At 37.5% G+C, this 21,612-nt stretch overlaps 1 protein-coding gene across 2 annotated transcripts; it reads right to left on the bottom strand.

Moving 5' to 3' along the window:
* Positions 1-5,209: 5,209 nt before the first annotated feature.
* On the bottom strand, positions 5,210-21,495 carry amfra (autocrine motility factor receptor a). 2 transcript variants are annotated; one of them, XM_084094649.1, is made up of 14 exons: positions 21,431-21,495; positions 20,600-20,944; positions 20,428-20,520; positions 19,179-19,343; positions 18,305-18,457; positions 17,042-17,082; positions 16,819-16,951; positions 15,698-15,831; positions 12,633-12,743; positions 12,357-12,547; positions 10,437-10,540; positions 10,216-10,350; positions 7,613-7,803; positions 5,210-6,736 (listed from the first exon to the last, which is right to left on the bottom strand). In XM_084094649.1, exons 2-14 carry the CDS (start codon positions 20,849-20,851, stop codon positions 6,565-6,567), a joined length of 1,875 nt encoding a protein of 624 aa, XP_083950775.1. In that variant the 5' UTR covers positions 20,852-20,944; positions 21,431-21,495; the 3' UTR covers positions 5,210-6,564. The 2 variants fall into 2 exon arrangements, with proteins under 2 accessions (XP_083950775.1, XP_083950774.1); XM_084094648.1 differs by having other exon boundaries at positions 20,600-20,976; positions 21,431-21,467.
* Positions 21,496-21,612: the final 117 nt, after the last annotated feature.

The following is a 21,612-nucleotide window of genomic DNA, read 5'->3' as shown; positions in this document are numbered from 1 at the left end:
AGGGCTCAAGAGATGCTGGTTTTTCCACCCTGACCCTGGATCTAATGCAGTGATGGTAATGGGCTTTACATTTCCAAAACACGCTCAAAGCGGTTGACCAATCACAACACACCGGTCCAGCCGACCAATCAGAGCACATTGTGCTTTTTGAGAAGGAGGCGCTTCATAGAAGAGAGACAACAATGTCAAATATGTGGAAACATAAGGTGTTTTTTGAACATTCAAGCATGAAAACCTATTCTAGTAGACCCAAAAACAAAAGCAAGACTTCGTAAAAGGGCATAATAGTTCCTGTTTAAGAGATGAGCACAAGTGTGTGACTTAAAGTTTACAATTCCAGGCTTAAAAGAAGACTCTCTTTCACATTCATATCACTTTTATTTAAATAAATTTACTGTTAGTCTATGGTTATCAGTCTACAGTACTAAGCAAACACTCAAAACTCTAGATTAAAACATTAAACTGCAATTTACATTTCAGAAAGGAGCGTCATCTCCTTTGACTTCCTTCTTTCCTCAAACATGAAATAATGATTTTCTGCCAGTCTAATTACAGAGGCAACATCTGATCTGTGCTGCATCCGAGGGGGATTAACTGAAGCTCAGGCATTAGAGCTCATTACCAGCGCCACTGCAGAAATATTACATCTTGTAATTGGATGGAGAGATTTATATACTGATCAGTGGGGTTTCTCTAATAATATTGCGATTAGAGGCTTAGTTTGGACTGGGGGTTATCAGTCAGAGTAGGAGATTTTAACAGGATGGGGAAAGGAGGATTTTATTAACCTTTGACCCATAGTGAGGATGCTCACATCCAGTCAGTATAAGGAAAAATAGATAATCGGCCAAGTTTACCCAAATTGAATTGAATTGAATTGAATGAGTTAGCTCATGTCTACCTTCATGATGATTTTGTTCCCTTTTATTGGTTTTGTTCCTAATTAAGTCAAATATGAACAATTAACAATTCTGAAGCAATTTCTGTTATTTTGCCAACTTCCACTTCACTAATTTCAACAGGCCCTCTATCCAGAAATCCAGAACTCTATCCAGAACTCTATCCGGCAAAGACATGTCAGCAAACCCAAACACACAAAATGACTGACAGTTAGAGAGCGTTTGTAATTGGATATTCAGGTTGCATAAACTGCTAAGACTAGTCTTACAAGTTAGACTTATACATTTTTCTTTAAGACAAAACGTAGATCGATAAAATTTGATACTGAAAAGTAAGACTGATTACCCCTAACTAACTGCTAGTTGGTAATTCTTAAGACATTCTTAATGTTTAGGCAACTGTTTGGTAAAGTCATATGATAACTTCCTCTGAGGGTACGTTTACACGACAATGATATAAGTTTTTTCCTTTGAGTTTTCCATGAACGGGACGACACCCATTGTCAAAATGATGCCCATTCACACGGATCCATGAAAATGACTAAAAACGCTGTATTACATGGCGACGTAAAAAAAAAAAACAAACAAAAAAAAAAAAACGAACGAACAGCCAAAACGCATAACAAGTTTTACGTTTTTAGTTGAAAATGGTGTTGGGGCTCTAAATTGTAGCTTTCAAACTTGCTGGGTTGAGATTGGTCACATGACATGCAAGTCATGTGGTGTTTGCTGACAGTGATGTCAAACCAGTGCTTTTCAATCCCAAAGATTGATCAAATTTTGCAAACATAAAGGACATATCCGATTTCTAAATAAATTGCAAGGTGGTTGGAACAAAGACAGATCAGTACCAGCATGTGAGACTGCTGTGGTCTTTTTACACCCCTTTTTGAGCATGAAAATGGCAGGAGATCCATACAGACAGGAATAATGAAATGAGTAGGCTAATTGTGACCTTATGGGCCTTCCATCCACTGTCCTTGTATGGAAAATAGATGCTTAAACATCATGTTTCACATTAGAAAGAAAATAGTAATGGCTGGAATGACATGAATAAATCATGACATTTCATTTATGGGTGAACAAGCAGGGTTTTTTTTCCATTTGACAATATATTGCCTTAAAACGTCAATCATTTCTGAACTCTCATGTGTCGCTTGATCTACAAAATGATGTTAACTGACTTCTTAAAACTTTGAAAACCCAAGAAGAAGAAAAAGCAGCCTCTCAAAGTTATTCTTTCAGCACTAAAAAGGTTAAATTGAGTTAATGGAAGCATTCAAAGTTGCGAGCTGGTACTTCACATGGCGCGAAATCAAAGTTGCTATTGATTCACGTCCCATCCGCACTGCGCGGGAAAAGCGACAGAAAAGCCGCGAAAATCAGAGAGAAAAAGCTGACATGATTTAGTGACGGCTCTCGATAGTCCCCGTGAGAAGCGCTGAAAAGACACATCAAACCGGCTTGAAGAGCAGTCTCCGAGCTGAGAGGGTGACAGCAGAGCCGCTATTGATTTCTGCTGGTGTAAAAGCACTCAGGGGAAACAATTCAACCCGCCAACGAGCTCAAACATCATAAGCGTTATGACAGATGCGTCTGACGTCACGCAAACATGCATTTTTCAGCACTCGCCGTCTGATCTAAACTCATGACAGAAGAATTAAATAGAGTTAAACACAGAGCATTGTCTTTTTTCATTTAAATATGCACTGTTTCATGAACACAATTCCAACACAATTAAAATACACGTTCACTTTATAGCCTACTCCAGTGAGAATTTATAAGGGTTTATTCTGTGCATATAAATAAACCTTAACATAAAAAAATAAAATAAAAAAAATAAACACCTGACCACCATGAAAAATATATTTAACATGCCTTGATTTTATCTGACAATATGACTTAAAGTTGTTGAAATGGAACCTTATTTTATTTAAAAAAATAAAAGCATACAATTATAAATTAGGGGAAAAAATAATACAAAATAAAATTTGATTAAAAATTACTTATTTTATCAAGTCGTTTAGTCCTTTCCTATTATCACATGTATTTATCTATTCATTTATTCATTCATTAATTTATGCATTTATTCATTTTTAATTTCTGCAGGTTTGGTCCTTCATAATGAAATAGCATATCAAATATTACACACAACAAAAAACAAACAAAACAATTAAAACTGTTAACGCATTAAAAACGACAAATAGCCTATTTAATGCATTGTGCAAATGTATAGCATTTAAAGCACAACTGACCACTAGATCTCCCCTATTTGAAAGATTATGGACTATGAAATCTAATTTCAGGGGAAGGTGTTGCTGAAGGTGAAACTCAGCACAGTAGGCTATGCCTCTACATAGATTTATCTGGGATAGAGAAAATACTATTTTTGTGTTGATATAGGCCTACTAAATAAAAAAATATGCGTATGAAAGAGGTTGCTGCTTACACCTCTACTAGCTGGGACGAGCTGCCTTAAATGAGTGAACTATTCCACATCAAATCCTTATTATTTACTCACTTTCATGTCGTCGTTCCAAACCCACATGACTTTCAATGGGAATCGTCCCACAGTCCAGGAGTCTCTAGAGCGATGATCCTGAAATCCTCCTTTATGAGCAGAGCCGATGGCAGCTAAAGCGTTAATCAATGCACTCTTCATTAGAGACTGAGGTAGTCAATACGTGAATAGAGCTCAACACTTAATCAAATCAATTGATCATTGCAATTAGGTGTGCTCTAAATTGCGTTTGAATTCACTCCCAGATTATCAAATGAAGTAAAAGAACATTAGTAAGAAGACGGCAGATATTCTGGCCAGTGTCCAGCAAACATTTGTTTCAAATTCAGTCATATTTTGATCGCCGATGGATCTGTGGCGCCCTCTAGTGTCAACCAACACACAGTGCGTACACACCGCTCTTCACTTGGAAAAAATGGCAAAAGATACAATTTAAATACATATGACTAAATAAAATAAATATAATTTAAAATCTATTTAAATACACTACTAGCCAAAAGTGTGGACACACTTCCACGATTTTAGCCTTTTGATCTAAAGGCTAATGCTTAAAGCTTAAAATAAATTTCGCACAAAGCTACATTTTAGTGCTGTCAATCGATTAAAAAAAATTAACTAGATTAATCACTTTTTTTTCTGCGATTATTCGCAATTAAAAACACTTAAGTTTTTTATTTGTATTTTAAATTTAATCATTTCAGTTAATCTCCATATTAATGTAGAAACAAGGTAAAGACAGTATATTTTAAATACTTGTTTAATGTCAACTTTTTATGAATGAATGCCTAATGAAAGTTATAAATACAGCTAATGACCCCCTGATAAAAATGACCCTCCTCCCCCCTCCTTCAAAAAACATAATAACCTTTAATTAAAGTTGAAACAATCCTCACATAAACCCATAATACGTCATATTTACCAGTGCCATTCCTACCTGTCTAACAGGTAATAGCATTACATATTTTAATACGTTAATCTGGCCAAAATGTATTGCATGCGTTAATGTTGACAGCACTACTACATTTATTTATGGTTTTATTGATACTCAACAGAAAACACACTGGGAAACTGGGAAATGTGGGTAAAAGCTTCTAAAGCAGCTGTGACTTTTATTTTGTACAGGGTCATTTCACATGTATTTTACAATCTTCTTTATTACAAAAGTATTTACACAATTCAGACTATTATTATTCCACTGTAGATTTGAGGCACAAATGAATGAATTGTGTACATAAAGCAATCCAATGCTTCCCTCTGGTTTCCAAGAACAGCACACACTTCAACCAAATCACGTACAATTATCTGAATCAGTCCAGTGGAGATTTCATTAATACATTTTATTTTTAAATACTGTTGAAAGGTGCATCTGTGCAACCAAAACATACATAATCTATATGGACATGGTCATGACGATCACAATAACCAGCTTCAGGAAAGTAAATCAGCAGGAGAGTCTTTGGGAAAGTTGATCAGGAAACAAAGTGATTTCATGCATAGAAAAAGACTTCTACACGAAAGGTAAAAAAGAAAAGAAAAAAAAAGACTTGTCAAAATGTCCAAAAAAATATTTGACAGAGTAGATTCACAGTGTAAAACATCAGAAACAATTCTGACAAATGGGGATATATATATATATATATATATATATATATATATATATATATATATATATATATATATATATATATATATATATATACACACACATATACACATATATATATATATATATTTTTTTATATATATATATATATATATATATATATATATATATATATATATATATATATATATATATATATATATATATATATATATATATATATATATATATATATATATATACACACATATACACATACATATATATATTTTATATACACATATACATATACATATATACACGTATATATATGAAATAATATGTGTAAGTGACCATGGTTATGTTGTTTGGGAAACCAAAGGCTTGAAAATGTGCATTAAAAGTCACGCTATAACATGGAAAGCTTGTTCACTTCAAACTCAACATGCAAGATTGAGCCAAATTATCCTGTGAAAATACATTATAAATTCCTGTGGGCCAGTAAAAGACAAGCTTTTGTAGACATTAGTATGCTAAAGAATAAAGGTCTTTAAAACCATTAAAATGCAAACCGAATAAAACGCTGACAACAAAAAGCTACAAAACTGACCTATTGACCATAACTGTGTACGTCTTGTTTGAATAACCCAATCAAATGGACCTTACTCAAGGTAGAAGCGCCATTTCATTTGCATGGAAAGAAACCGGTTTTATGATCATGAAAGCAGGACAACATGTTGAACAGGCTTTCCCTGAATTAGAAACAGCTCTACCCCGACTGAGGGCCGGTTCTCCTTCACAGAGCCACACCGCAAGGAAACATTTCCACCAGCACAAGTTCAGAGTGTGAGATAAATTAAATATAAAGCATGTCTGTTTTGAATGACAACACTATGGCAAGAGAAACAAGATCATGTGACTGAACAAACGCCTCTTATGACACACAGAGCCATTTGTTGTCACAACAGTGCAGGAGCAAACACTAGGATCTAAGCCACTTTCCTCGGAGACTGCATGAGCCGGCACACGAGACAGCTCAAACGCTCAAGATTGTCCGATTAAAGCCTGATTCAAACACTAACCAGCAGCAAAATCGTGTGGATCTTTGCCGGCCAAAGAAAGAAACTCGAAATTCACGACCCTAGCATGCTATTGAGCATGACGCTTAAGCTCTAGACTGAGTCCAACTGTTAGTATGCAACATAATCTGTTAAAATCGTACAAAGATGCTTAAGAAACGCAGCATTCCAAAAGTAAAGCGAAATTCAAACTCGTGAAATCTTGTATTTGATGAGCAGCTGTCAAAGCCACACTCTTGTTTAGGTACGAAGATATTTAAAATGACTCCGTCTATAAGCAGACACATGAATAAAGTTACATGTGCCTTTTACTTTACTTGACGCTTACCAAAATTTGACTGGTGCGCCAATGGCACCGTATATTATTCCAATGGACAACTGATAGAAATGTTTGATGGGTACTTATATAGTTGCATCTAGCACAAATGTGCATTGATCAGCCATGGCTGTCTCACAGACGCATCATTCATGTTTCTGCTGGGCTCAAAACGGGGACGGCTCGTGCCTCTGCATGCGTCTCTCCGCAGCGGCCGCCATCCTCCTGCGCCGCAGCGTCACTGAGTCCGAGTCCTCGTCCTCCATCGAGGGCATGGCATCATCAGTATCAGCAGCAGAAAACACATCTCCTTCATCGGGCTTTTTGTGAATATAACGTCTGACAAAGAGAGAACAGTGTCTTAAAAACTCAAACTTAATCGGACCCAAGACAAACCCTTGGGGCATTCCCAGTCATCATCTTTGCAAGATTGCATACGGTAAAGCCGACTTTTCACTATCTCTGACAAATAACAGACCAGAAGGCATTAATTTGCATGGAGTCCTGACGCTACGGACATGCAGAATTTTCAGATCCAAACTGAGCATTAGTCGTGTTAATATAAATAACTTTGGTAGCACTTTATTTTACAGTCCTGTTTCACATGTATATACTATATAATTATTGTAGTAATTACAATAACTGGGTGATAACTAGGTACTAGTCCTGAACCTAACCTTTACCCATGTAGTTATCTTATACTACCCAGTACGTTCTAGGTACGTACACTGTAAGTACATTGAAAGTGCATGTACTGTAAAATAATGTGCAACCATGACTTTTTGTGCGGATATGACCACCCAACCGGATATGATGTATTCTAAACAGGTGAGAATTCCCAATATTCTCCCACTAAAACATTCTACAATAATTATTTCTGCAAAATTGGTGGTTATGAATTATCATGTCCGAAACAGTAATTTATTATTTTGTCTTATTAGCCCTAGAAAGCCTAAAAGTTTTTCTTTCAAACATACTGGTGGCCATTTGTTTTGTGTGAATATTACTACATTCATAATTCATTAATTTTATCATGCTGAACAAGCAGAAGGTAACAGCTGCTTCAATTTGATGGTTTTGTGCGACTGTCACTAGGGGGCGAACCGCAGAAATCTTATGTGAGTGTCAGAGATAGTGAAAAGGCAGCTGAACAGTTTCATGCAAACTGGAGCAAAGCAGTGCAAGCCGTAGGAGACAGGGAACAGGGAGGCTCACCTGCGAGCTCTCAGCAGCAGCTCCTCCTTCCTCTGCATGAGCATCCTCTGCCTTTCATCTGCAGACTTGGAAAAGCGGCTCCCGCGAACCTCGAAGTCTTGCGGCTCAGGGGCAGCGACCTCTGACCCGCTGCTGGCCCCCGCTGGGTCTTCAGGACCAGTGTTTCCCTGGATGGGTGAGCGCTCCACAGACTGGAGGAGGTGCAGGGGAAGACAGAAACACTCTTAACATAGCAGTGTTTGTTGTTTGATTGCCACTTTTACTACACAGGCCAGCATAGATCAACAGGACATCGGAAGGAGAATGAACCAGGACATGTTGCAAAACGGCTCCAACACACTGGGTCTCGTTCATGAAACACCAACAGAATTAATTTTGTAAATTGTTCGTTCTGACGGGAATTTTCAGATTCATGAAAGTGTCTGTATTTTTACTAGGGCTGGACCCGAATATTCGAATATTCGAATAATCGTTCGGTGGGTTGGTATTCGATTTGAAAATTTGACATTCGAATATTCAGGTTTTTTTTGGTTTTTTTGCACACCTGGATCCCCCGCGAAACGGTTCTCATTCGCGCTTGAATAAGGCCGGCGACACACTGGCTGCGTGGCGTGTCCGTTTTTATTTCGGCTCCCATGTTAACAGGTTGGAGTTTGCACACTGCCTGCGTGAGACGCGTCTCAGGCGCGGCTCGAACCACGCGGAAAACGTGCATGCTAGAAATAGAACCGACGGGAGTGTTCTCTGACTAGAGTAGAACAGCGGAGTTTGTATGGACCGAAGTGCTTGTGTTTTGGGTTAAGCTGCGTTGCTTTGACATTGTGGAAAATAGAATAATAGAAACAAAATGTATTAGCCTTTTTACCCGTTATTATCAATCTAAATTAATCTCGTTTTTAATTTAACTTAATTTCGTTTTTCTTTATTTAAATTTCGTTTTTCTTTATTTAAATTTCGTTTTTTCTTTATTTAAATTTTGTTTTTTCTTTATTTAAATTTCGTTTTTCTTTATTTAAATTTCGTTTTTTCTTTATTTAAATTTAATTTTTTCTTTATTTAAATTTCGTTTTTCTTTATTTAATTTTTTTTTTTTTTTTTTTTTTTTTATCTACCCTTTACTGTGTCAGCAATTTGTTAGTCAGAAAAATATTAGACTACCTTAAAAGTATTGCTTAATTTAACAGACCTGTGTGTGTGTGCGTTTTATAGCACTAGTGCAGTGTCCGTTCCCTGCCGCGTGAGGTGCGCCGCTTCCCGCTCGCGCTGTTCTGTAGTTTACTAAAAGTTTAAATTCTGAATGTGTCGTCTCGTGTGTCCATATATTGCAACAAATGCGACACTGCACTCCCGTGTGAAGTCGATTGGATGAACGGTTCTCGAAATAATAATTATGCAAACGGACATACAGACACATTCCTGCCTTTATTAGAGAGAAGAATATGTTCAGCCCCCTCTCTCCGAATATTCAATGTTCATTACTACCGAAGCTTCGAAGCTCAAAAAATGGTATTCGGACCAGCCCTAATTTTTACAGTTAAAATCTGTACAGTTTTACAGTTTTGTAGTTAGTTTAGTGTTCTTTTAGGTAAACAGATGACACTGCATCTTGATAACACAATTTAACAATGTATAATAACAAAATTAAATGAACCAACCAATAAGCTAAATGTGAAAATTATTCAGAAACTGGAAAATAAATGAATGTCTCGAAATCATTAACATACACACATTTAACTATCAAATCTGAGGTTCACAAAGCGTTTGTGAATCTGGAGGAGGGTTTTTGCAGAGATACATTTTTTGAGTATATTTCTTCGAATTTACTTGTTTATTTACAAAGTTTCAAGGTCAAATAAGGTCATTGTGAGCACATGGCTCCATTAAAGGGATACTTCACCACTGGAAAGATTTAAATTGGGTCATTTATGTAGTAGAAATGTGAAATTATTTTTGAATTTGGAGCTTTCCAGAAAATGTATTTTTGGTTCATGTGGATGAAAGACAACAACTCCCAGAATGCACTTGCTTCGCTGCCCTACGATGCCACTCCCAAGCCACGCCTACTGGTTACAGAGGGCAGTATCAGAAGAAATAATACAACTAGGCTTCTAGTCGAGTCGAAACTGAAAAGACGGTGTTTTATCGTGAGATCCCCCTATGGGCGGGTTGAACACATGCGGGACGAGCTCCTCCTACTGGCTGTAAAGCCTCCGATGATGCTAAATTATGATTTTTGTGTCATCAGAGGGTTTCTTCCAGACACACAATACAGAAATCTCTCGTCTCAGGGGGACATGAGGGAGGGAAGCACGGCACGGTCATTTGAAAATACTACCGGGTTTCTACCGATACAAAGCTTAATGCTAATCGGTGAAGTATCCCTTTAACTGAATTTTGTTTTTCATTCAACAATTTTGAAAAAAAAAAATTCAATTCAGTTTGGTGATGCTAGTGGTGCAGAAATGACTTCACCTCCAGCAATGTGGAGCAAGATTTTGGGCCAGTGAGATTTTAGTGCTGATGGAGCGACCCAGTACGAAAATGCAAACAACATATCACTTCAGCCCCTAACATGCCTCTCTTGTTAGCGGTGTGAGCCTCACCTGTGTCGGGAAAGGCACCTGTATCCGGCCCTCCAGGATGTTATCAGTGGTGACCTCTACAGAGCGTGTGAGCTGCAAATCCTGCAGGATCAGATGATAAGGGACTTGTGGAAACATTTCCTGGATCTGATGGGCCTGAGAATTTCAAGGAAAAGCAGGTTAATAACGTGGCAACTTGTGTAAAACAGAGATGAGAGTGTGTGTAAGCGTGTGGGACTCACCATGGCATTGAGCTGGGAGTTGTTGGCCTGTGCGATGCCCAGGATGTTGGTGGTGTGCATGACCTCCACTGAGAAACTCGGCAGCCAGCTGGCAATGCGGGACCCTGAGGGTGAACGAGCCGAGGTTTATACATTCATATGATGATTTCATTACCAGAAGCCTATTTGGTTCAGAGGTCTCTTCAAGTCATCAATATGATAAAAACAGGCCATATTCATCAGTGAACCTTTTTTTTTTTTTTTGAGTGCACTATCCATTTAAACAGGCTTTTTAAAATGTATTTACAAGACTCCAGATTGTAAATCACCTCTGCTATGATTGGCTTACCTTTGTTCATTGTTGTTCATGAGGGCGAATCAGCTTGCTCAGTACTATAGGGGTGTGCGATACTGACACACAATGATTTTCTGGGATGTTATCGATAACGTTAATTAGACGATATTTTGCTAAGTGTGTTTATTGTGTTGGAACCTTGGCAGGTTAGGACTGACTCCTAAAGTTTTTAATATTCTTCATATTCTGTGCGATAGTCAGTTCACAGCAGTGACAGAAATAATCTTTTCCAATAAATTTAAATAGATTTTTTTACCTTTTATTGGCATTTTACCTTAATAAAGCCATTTTTTCCCACAGGGTTCCCACACCTTGGTTAACTTCAAATTCAAGGACCTTTCAAGGACTTTCAAGGACATTTCAAGGACTTTCCAGGTCCAATACCCTCAAATTCAAGGACTTAATGTGGAAACACATTTGTTGTGTCGAACAACAAACGTTGAGGTTCCATCGTAGTTGTTTTGTGAATATGAATTTTCTTCCAGAAAACTAAATAAATTCAAGCACTTTCAAGGAACTGCATCTATTATGTTAATTTTCAAAAACTTTCCAGGGTCTTGAATTTTTGTTTTTCAGATTCACAAACTTTCAAGGATTTCAAGGACCCTTGGAAACCCTGTTCCCAACTTTTTGTGTGAAAATTCTTAGATTTAATCAATAAATTCAATTAGAATAATAAGACACAATAGGGCTGTTACCAATTAAATAAAATCAGTCTCAACAAAATTCATCTTTGCACTGCAGAGGAAACAGAAGCTGCATCTGAAGTGACATTCAGTTACAAATGCATAACTAATGTTTATAATAATAATAATGCATAATAATGTTTGTTTTTAATGTTTTAAACATAAAATGTTGAATATTGATATTTGAAATTATTTTTTAAATAAAAAAAGACACTTTAAATATGAACTGAATCACTGTTAATGAGCGAGTCATTGAGATTCAACCGATTCATTCAAATGAATGATTCATTCAGTAACGAAGCATTTCACTGTCTTAACGAGTGTCATTGAATCATTCACTCAGTGTGGCTTTGTTTCGAACTATTTTCGCTGGCGAAATGGAATGAAAAAAGACAATATTGTGTCTAAAATGTAATTTAAGTCACTTAATATTAACTTCTTGTTTATTGAACTGTTGTATAAAAGCAGTATCACATTTGTAATCGTGCTGATATTTGGAGAAAAAAAATGGCACTCTTCATGTGATATTGACTAACTATATTAAATGATATAAATATTAAATATTTTTTTTCCCCTTATCTTGAATTTTGGGGGCATTATAAACGCATCTTAATAGAGTAAATCACACGGTGAAAGCAACTAGACTACATCACGTAGTGTATGCGCTCGCTCGCTGGGTGTGTTTTTGCAAAGTGAGGGACACTCAATGTCAGATCGCATATCGTTAAAACAACAATTACAATATTATCGTAAACGATATATAGTCGCACACCCCTAGTGCTAAATAGGCATCATGCAAGTTAATGATAGGAATATGCCATAGATGTGAAAGAGTGATTTCTACAGCTCACTGTCAGTAAATGGTTTGGATTCTGCATGAATATGTAAAGAGAGGCTCACCATCAAAGTGGAAGAAGTGATTATGCTGGTTGATGTGTGGCCGGGCCTCTGTTCCTGTCCCAGCAGGCATGTTCTCATCCAGCGCCTCCCTCTGGCCCTCCTCTCGCTCTCTCACGCCTTCACTGATGTTCAGAGACATACGGCACGTGGGACAGGACGTGTCCTGCTCCAGCCAGGAGCGCAGACACGAACTAGACATAAACAATAAATGGTCAGATTAACAATGTTTCAAGTATTAGAGCAAGAGAGTGCTGGCAACATCTGGTTATTGCTCACTTATGGAAGAGGTGTCCACAAGGCAGCTTGCGCGCTGTAGTCATCGAATCCCAGCAGATCGCACAATCATCGTTATTAGCCAACAGCTCTTCAGGCGTTGCCACAGCAAACCTGCACAACATAAGGAGACGTTTTCATGTGAGCACACGAGGTCTGGTTTCCATCAGCCACTGCAGCAGGCTCATAACACACATGCAATAACACATTCACACATATGAGACACACAAAGACTATTTATTGTGTTCATGTTGTACTGCAAAACACTAGTGCTGTTATTGAGGTGGATACGGGTACGTTTAGGGTTGGTTTAAGAGTGGATTAAGGTGTCAGGGAAGAGTACAGTAAAAACAGAAGCATACAGTAAAACAGTAATATTGTAAAATGAAATGACTGTTTTCTATGAGAATATATTTTAAAATGTAATTTATTCCTGTGATCAAAGCTGAATTTGCAGCATTGTTACTCCAGTCTTCAGTGTCACATGATCCTTCAGAAATCATTCTAATATGATGGTATTATCAACGTTGAAAACATTTTTTGCTGCTTAATATTTCTGCAGAAACGATGATATAATGTTTTACCCCCTCAGGATTCTTTGATGAACAAAGTTCAAAATAACAATTAATTTGAAATATTATTTGTAAGAATGTAAAGGTCTTTATTGGCATCTTTTGATTAATTTAATGTGTCTGAATAAAAGTATTAATTTCTTTAAAAATAAATAAATAAATAAAACATAATTATATATATTAATTTTTGTAATGTTATTAACAATTATATATTCAATTACAATAACAATTATTTCCAATTTATCTTGTTAATTTTAACTGTTATTAATTTACAACAATAAGATTCAATTTAAAATGTAATTGTAGATTTTCTTACAACAAAAATAATGTTAACCCTCTGGGGTCTGGGCTGTTTTGGGGCCCTTGAGATGTTCTGACATGCCCTGACATTTGTGCTTTTTTCAGTTGCTTATAAACATATTAATGGCAAAGGTGTAAATTCACTCTATAAAGCACAAACAGGGCTACAATAATATGTGAGCCACGTGTATGTACATGTTTTCATTTTTGAGAGAATAATGTTTATGCATGGATATTGAAAAAACTAAAAACTAAAATTTCTGAAATAAGGCCACAAAACACATAGTAAATATGTGTCAATAAGACTTTTGACTAATGGATGTCCTCGCCTAGAATTTTTTCTTCAAAATTTTGTGAAAATAGTCTTGCTTTATTGTTCACATAAAACCATACATTGATTTAAATTGATGTAAAACAGGTTTTGCTTGGAAAGCCAATATGCGAGGGGGGCGTGAACGAGGAGTGGTTTACACCTGAGAAATACAATGTCCCACCCACTCTACATAATGAGCCATTCATTCAGGTGTGAAACTGACTGAGCCACAATGCAAGGACAAAAGATATATTTAGAAGAAGACTTATACTGACCATTTAAGATTTTGCTTACATCTATCTTGTAAATATGTTTTGCTATTTTATTAAAAAGGTTACAATTACAACAATAATTACAATTTCAACAATATTTCAAGTGTACTCTTTCTTTGTAAAAAAAAAAGATTATAGGCCAACATTTTATCTATGTATTCATTAGTTTGAATTTAGTCAACATTGGAACAGCTAACATCTTAGTTGATGACTTATTTTTGACAAAAATAGTAATTTATATATAGAAATTGCTAAACAAAAGCTTATTTGACGAGGCAGTATATTCTACAGTAAAAACTGTACCCAAATCTAGTCAACAAGATGTTGTCTTTCATATTTCGCCTGACTGTAACGTTGGTTTCATGAAATATTAGGGCATATTGTTAATTTGCAGTTTAATACGTTGCTTATACAAATAGCCTACATTTTATTTCAACATATTTCAGTCGATTTTTACTCATCTCAGTATAGCAATACAGTTTGCTAAAACATCATCATTCATTCACACACGCGATTTAAATTTAACTTCTGGCAAATATGAAGTTGACGATAGGCTTTTGACTCGCGATCTTCGCAGTAGGCTAGTGAACGAAATCCAGGAAATTTGTTAATGAAAAAATTATTAAAATTAAGATACAATTGATACAAAACGAAATTCGTTTTAAAGAAAGGATTTGTACTTTCTGTTTTGAGGTCTCTGTGAAAGTTTGAAAGTCTTTTAGTGCTTTTTTTTAGAGCGCTCGCGTCCATAATGGAGAACTGTCACGTAATATTGTTTTTTGCCAGCTGTGGTAAACAGCGCGCATCTATGCCGTTCATTCATTCATAAACAGAAACCCGAGAAGGAAAAACTTACTAGTATTCCTCAGCTTGTATTCCTCGTATTCCTCATTATTCCTCACAGCGCTGCGAGACGTTGTAAACAAGTAATGTTCTGAATAAACTTGTGTTTTGGTTTTCTCGAGCTGATGGGGGCGTTCACAGGATTGCGCGGATTACCTCAGCCATTTGCGTTTGAATAGCGTGCGCTCTCCGTGGGCGGAGTCACATTACATTTGAATTAGCTCTAATGAGGTCGACTCGACTGGAATCGCTCTCTTTTAATACAGATTTCACAAGATGAGAATATTTGTTTTTTATATAAATTACTTCATTTAAAAGAAGAGAATTCAAGCTTCATGCCTGTGTGTCTGTATGCCTGTTTGACTGAGTATTCACTGAGTTATTGCTCATTTTCGGACGCGTTTCAGAATGGACTTTACTGGCAGAGAGAAGGCAGAACTCGCTTCATGTTTATTTTTCTTTATTTGGCAAAAAGCACAACACTTTGTTTTTATTGTGAGTATACACAAAAATAATACACATTTAACAGAATCGATTGATGTATGAAACTCCTATGGAAAATCAAAGTCAACAGAGTATTTATGAGTTTCTTTTACACTGATAAAAAAAAAGCGAGCTGGTATCGCCGGCGATACCGTCGACCTCAGGGGGTTAATGGCCATACTTTGCCATTCTTTAGCATCTTTATTTAGATGTTGTGCTTATAATTCAAAGCCTGTAGAAATGCATCTTATAATAAGTCAGTCTGGAAAGCTTTAGGCTCCTCACCTGGATTCCATATTGTCAATAACACGCAAGTAGTTTTTGTGGCGGCGAATCCTTCGCTGCACCTCGTGGAAGAGATACCGCAGCTGCATAAAGATCACAAGACTAGCCATGGACAGCCAGATGTTTCCGAAGAGCTGCGAGGGAGTGAACAACAACAAGAGTACATGATCATAAAGGTACTAGGATTCATTCGAAAACTCTCAAACACAGACGTGAGAAGAGAAAGAAATCATGTACGCCACTGGTCTTTACTTGGGGAAGTTTGAGACATCTGACAGGCCGCACACACACGTGACATCAGGAACATAATTGTAAACAGCTTCTTACTGATCAGTGAACATTATGTTAAGCCCTATTTGGACGGGACTAGTTTAACATGGAGAGGAGGGGTAAAGTAATAACTACCAGAGCTTCTCTGTGATTTTAGTCCCGTCTGAATGTGCATCTCAGTGATCATCACGGACAATGTCAGTAAAGATTACGGCGACTTTTACCTTCAGTAAAAAGGTCCGGAAAAATTACTTCAGGTAATACTAATCCTGTGCGAATAGATTTATTCTTAATAGTAAAACTTAATAGTTTTGCACGGTTTTTCAAGTATGGAGACGCTTGATAAAGCATCAGTTGCGTTCTAGACGCTGGGACGAGTCCGTGGCAAAACTCAAGTGTTTCACACACACCATTCAGATCAGAGAGAAGATCGACAGCACTTGTTAGAGGCACGAAACATCTTTTAGCTTTAGGTTAGTGCCTATTACCAACACAATCCAATCTGAAGTTACTTAATACATTATTCGACCGGACATAACTGTTTTATATATATAAATATAGGTTATACGTATTTGCGCACGTGCTAGCAGGAAGAAACGTAATACACACATGACGACAGGAGGGTGACGGCGATGCGCAAATCGAGTTACTCCTCCCACTTCTGCTAGTTTTACTGAGATATATTATCCTGTGCGAATTGGCCATTAATTTTACAGACATCCTGTGGTAAAATTGCATTACTCCATCTACCCTTTTAAAGTTAATCCCGTCCGAAAAGGGCTTAAGAGTCCAATTAGACCATACTCATCCATCACTATGAGCCACTCATTCAGTCAGTAACCCTGTCTCACCAGCATGTGGATGTGATGCATCAGGTCCAGGCAGAGGATGGCTAACTCCATGATGAAGTCAGTGTAGTAGATGTATGAGCTCTTGTTCTCCCAGGTGCCCTCGTGGTTCAGGTCCCACAGGTGAATGGAGTACCTGCACATAACAGATCAAAACCTTCAGATTCATGCTTCTGCTACCTAACATTTAGCAAAGCTGATGGCTTTCTTAACAGAGCACACACACCGTATGATGACGTGTCCTGTGCGTACGGTCACCAGCAAACACTGCAGGACAGGAGACAAGGCTTAGGGTTACTTCAAGTCACCATAATATCAAAATGGACCATTTTTATAGAATATTGCAGTATTCAGGGCTTGACATTAACACCCGCCAACCTGCCGAATGTGTGTGTATTTCAGCAGTGGCGTGTAATACAGTCACTCCTACTAGCCACTTTGCTGGCTTAAATTTTACAAATAATATATTTTTTGAATTGTAGTCTATAAAAAAAGGCATCTGAAATAATAAACTGAATAAATGTAAACTAAGTTCAATGTAGTGTTGTCAAAAATATGCATTTTTCGATACATATCGATACTGAAATATCTGAATCTGATACTGAAATATCATGAGAGAGAGAGAAATCGCTGCTGGTATTGAGTCTCTATTCTGCGGAAAATTTGTATTGGAAGCATTTCAACACACGAACCCGCCTCCCCTCACTCACTTGCTCCGGATGAATATTGTTGCTGTTACAGGGCTTGAATTTCGGTGTGGGATTGCAAGTATTGCACATAATATTTACTCATTCCAGCACATTTTGAGCTCACACCCAAAGTATGCGCACAAAAGCGGCCTCTCAGCACTAAATTTAGTTATTTGTCGCTGCTCATTGTGTTGAAACACTCAAATACATGACATGTCATAAAATGCCGGTCTTGGCAAGTATTCACGCAAACACAGTCAGTTACGTTTTAAGTGAACAGTAGAGAAAGAAAGCGCATGTGTAACAGTATAATGGATCAGTGCGATAGGTCTTAAAGTGACAGCAGACCAAATTATGAGAAAATATTTTTTAAAAATCAATATGGCAGTTTTTCCTCAAGGTATCAATGTCAAAATTGTAGCCAATGAAAACGTTGATTAAATGCTAATAAACTACAGAAAACCACTAGCCACAGTGGCTGGTAAGCAAAATATATAATGTCAAGCTCTGGCAGTATTTATTATTGCACATCATTATTGTTTTGTAAAGTTAATGTGCCGTTTTAATATTAATATTTAATCTATATTCAAATCAATTGGCGGGACAACCTGTTACTCACATGGGATTCACCAATAGCAAACCATCCAATCAATTCCCCATGGACAAAATCAAGTCTACAATCATTGCAAAATCGACATCTTTTTTTTCTTGTTTAAAAAACAAACAAAAAAAACTATAAAAACAACAAAAGAGGGAATGTACTCTTCCAGTCGCTATAAAGGACTGTACAGTGTTCTTACCTCAGCTGCCATGAAGGCGACGGTGTGCATGCCGTGAAGGTGCCCGACTACAGCGCAGAGCACAGCCAGACCAGCACAGCACAGCAGGACAGACACCAGCAGAGACAGCACTCGCACATGACTGCCCATCGGGGTGGTGGGAGAGAACGACAGCTGGCAGGAGCACACAACACAACACATCAACAACTCCCAGAGGAAGAGGTGCAAGTACAAACAATAGGAAGGAAGGAGGGAAGGAAGGGAAGAAGGAAATAAGAGTAATAGAAGGAAGGAAATTAGAGCAGAGGAAGGCAGGAGAAAGGAAGAAAGTAAGGAAGGTAGGGAGTGAATAAGAATGTAAAATAAAGGAAACATGAAGGAATGAAGGAAGAAAAGAAGGAAGAGTGGAGCAAGGAGAGAGGGAAAGAAGCAAGAAAATGAAGGGAAGTAAGGAAGGACAGAAACAAAGGAAGAAAGTAAATAAGAGCAGAGGAAGGAGAGAGAGAATGAAGGAAGGAAGGCACAAATGAAGCGAGGAAGGAAGGGAAATAAGGAAGAAAGAAATGAAAGTAGGGAGTAAATAAGAACATAAAAGGAAGGAGGTAAGGAAGAAAGGAAGTAGGAAAGGTAGGTAATTAACCCAATTAATATAATATTTACATCCAATAAAAATATACATAAATGTCTTAATTATACTCAGATTCTCCAACAAATATCTTACAGAGTGTCATATCTTTTGGACTATATTGGTGGTTAAAGCAAATGTTTATCCAAACAGTCACTGATCAAATGATGTAAATGAGCACATGAGTGAGAGAGTCTAACAGCACGACTGCAGAGATCTCCCAGTCGCTCGGAGCATTAGTGTTTGTGATGTGGTGAAGACGTTTCTCACGTATTCAAAGCGGTCTTTGCAGAGCTGCACCATCAGATGCAGGAAGATGAGCATGGAGAACCACAGACACCACAGCACCACCTCCTCCACCCGCTGCACATTCAGCACGCCGAAGATGAAGATGAACTTGTAGAAGATGAAGTTCCAGAACTTATCCTTCAGATGCTGGTCAACAGAAGAGCGACGTCAGAACATGACCACACACACTACAGTACAAAACAACGCTGACATCGCCCACGCGTGTGAGAAACCTGGTGTTATTCACACGCTTAGAAAATGCAGAGGAACCTACAAAAACATACACTACTGTTCAAAAGTTGTCGGTAAGTTTTTCTTATGTTTTGAGGTCTCTTATGCTCACCAAGGCTAGATTTATTAATAAAAAACAAGAGCAAAAAAAATAGTAATACTTGTGAAATATTATTACAATTTAAAATGACTGTGTGAGAATATAATGCAAAATGTGATTTTTTCCTGTGAGTTTTCAGCATCATTACTCCAGTCTTCAGTCTCACATGATCCTTCAGAAATCACTCTAATATGATGATCAAGAAACATTTCATATTTTTTATCAATGTTGAAAACAATTGTTATTTTTTTGTGAAAACTGCGGAATAACTGTGGAATCAGATTATTTGATGAATACAAAGTTAAAAAGAAAAGCATTTATTTGAAATAGACATTTCTGCAAAGTCTTTACTGTCCCTTTAAAAAAAAAAAAAAAAACATATTTCTAACCTCAAACATTTTAATGGCATTTTTATAGTCATCTGTTAATAACTATGCCACTGCTTTGAATAGTTATCTTCTCCTTTTCAAAATCTACCAACATTTTTTTTTTTTTTATTACTACCATTATTATGAATAATAAACTTGTTTGAATATGTAAATACAATTATATCCATTCAACTCTCCAGATATTGGTTTTGACATCGGTCACTGATTAACATTTTGTTTAACCATACAACAAAAAAACAACAACAAAACGACATTTCATCACAGAAAATGACCTTAAAGTAAGTAAAACCATGATATGACCAATATTTTTATTCTATATTATGTATCTATATGGAACTGACAAAAGAACTCAAGTTGTCAGGGATGTTTGTTATCAAGGTCTTCCTCATATAAGCGTTGCAGTAAAGACTGGCTGTGTGTGTGTTGCAGTAAAGACTGGCTGTGTGTGTGTGTGTGTGTGTGTGTGTGTGTGTTGCCTGATCCAGCTGATGTGGACGTGAATGATAGCTACCTGTTTCTCACTGACTCTCAGCGGGCCGAACACAATGCACTGGATCACTTTAGCGATCAGCATGAGGATGCAGCACGCCGTGTTCACCATCACCTGTGGGAAAACGACAGCTTCTTTCAAATAAAAACATCATCACTCAACACTGGTGTGTTTTGAAGCTAGTCCCACATACCCAGACAAACAGGCTGTCCGTGATGAGATACACAAGCACACTGGTGGCCATGTTCCCCAAGCTCTCCAGCGGATCCAGCTTGATCTCCTCATCAGACCCGCCGTGTGAGTCTCCAGACAGAGGAGAGGAGTCCTCCGCGTCTCTGACCGAGCTGTAGGCACTCAGGATGGTCCCAGCCAGCAGAACAGTGCTCAGGGCAGTGTATGTGTGTAAGCTGGGCCAGGGGAAGCGCTCCAGGAACAGCAGAGGCATCCTGACTGACAGACTGACTGATGCTCCTCTCGGCTTACACAGCTTTCCTCTTCGCAGTCTCTGCTTACTGGGAGTCCAGGGGAAACCAGTGTCCTTTTACAGATCACAATCGAGTTTAAAGTCCTCTTAAAAACAAATAATTATCAGGATTCAGGCCTGTTTTCATCTGAGAGTCCAAACTGTGTTTATGTGAATGCAATCTGACAGATCTTAGGACACGTAGACACAACACGCAACCGACTCTAAAGCTAGAATTAAATACAATATATATTGTTATATGTTATATTTAAACCCCATTCCGGCGAATTAAATGCTTAATGTTTATAATTCGTTCAAAAAAATTGTGCATATTTCCAGAACAGTTGATTATTTCACAACATTAGCATGGAAGCTAATCTGCTTCAGCTACGTATTGATTAGCACAGGACTAACAGTTTGATAAACTCGTCAGACGGGCTTTAAATCTGACCCGTGATGCTCGACGATCTGTCTGACATCTGTTAGCTTTAAATAAAACTGTGAAATGTCATGTTTAGATCAGTTTCTCTGGCTGTTTCTGGCACTTTCTGTCCCTCATACCTGTTTCCGCTGCCTTAGACGTCACCCTGTGAACTTCCGGTGCTTATGTGACGACAGGCGGGGCTTCCCGGGTAAACAACAATTAAATATTTAAATAGTACCCAGCTATGACTAAAAGCCATATTACCCTAACAAAACATTACTATGATAACCACAGATTCAGTCAAAAATAGTATATTATT

The sequence above is a fragment of the Abramis brama genome, assembly GCF_963993115.1.
Source record: "Abramis brama genome assembly, chromosome: 20".
Classification (NCBI taxonomy): Eukaryota; Metazoa; Chordata; class Actinopteri; order Cypriniformes; family Leuciscidae; genus Abramis; species Abramis brama.
The sequence above is the reverse complement of the archived record's forward strand: the minus strand, read 5'-3'. Positions and strand labels throughout refer to the sequence as shown.

What these genes read in the sequence shown, in the direction of transcription:
- amfra (XM_084094649.1), bottom strand. Translation starts at nt 20,851, where the DNA reads ATGCCTCTGCTGTTCCTGGAGCGCTTCCCCTGGCCCAGCTTACACACA. An exon ending in TGAGAGTCAGTGAGAAACAG is followed by an intron (nt 19,344 to 20,427) that starts GTAGCTATCATT and finishes TCTGTTGACCAG; the next exon opens with CATCTGAAGGATAAGTTCTG. An exon ending in TCACTTCTTCCACTTTGATG is followed by an intron (nt 10,541 to 12,356) that starts GTGAGCCTCTCT and finishes GTTCACCCTCAG; the next exon opens with GGTCCCGCATTGCCAGCTGG.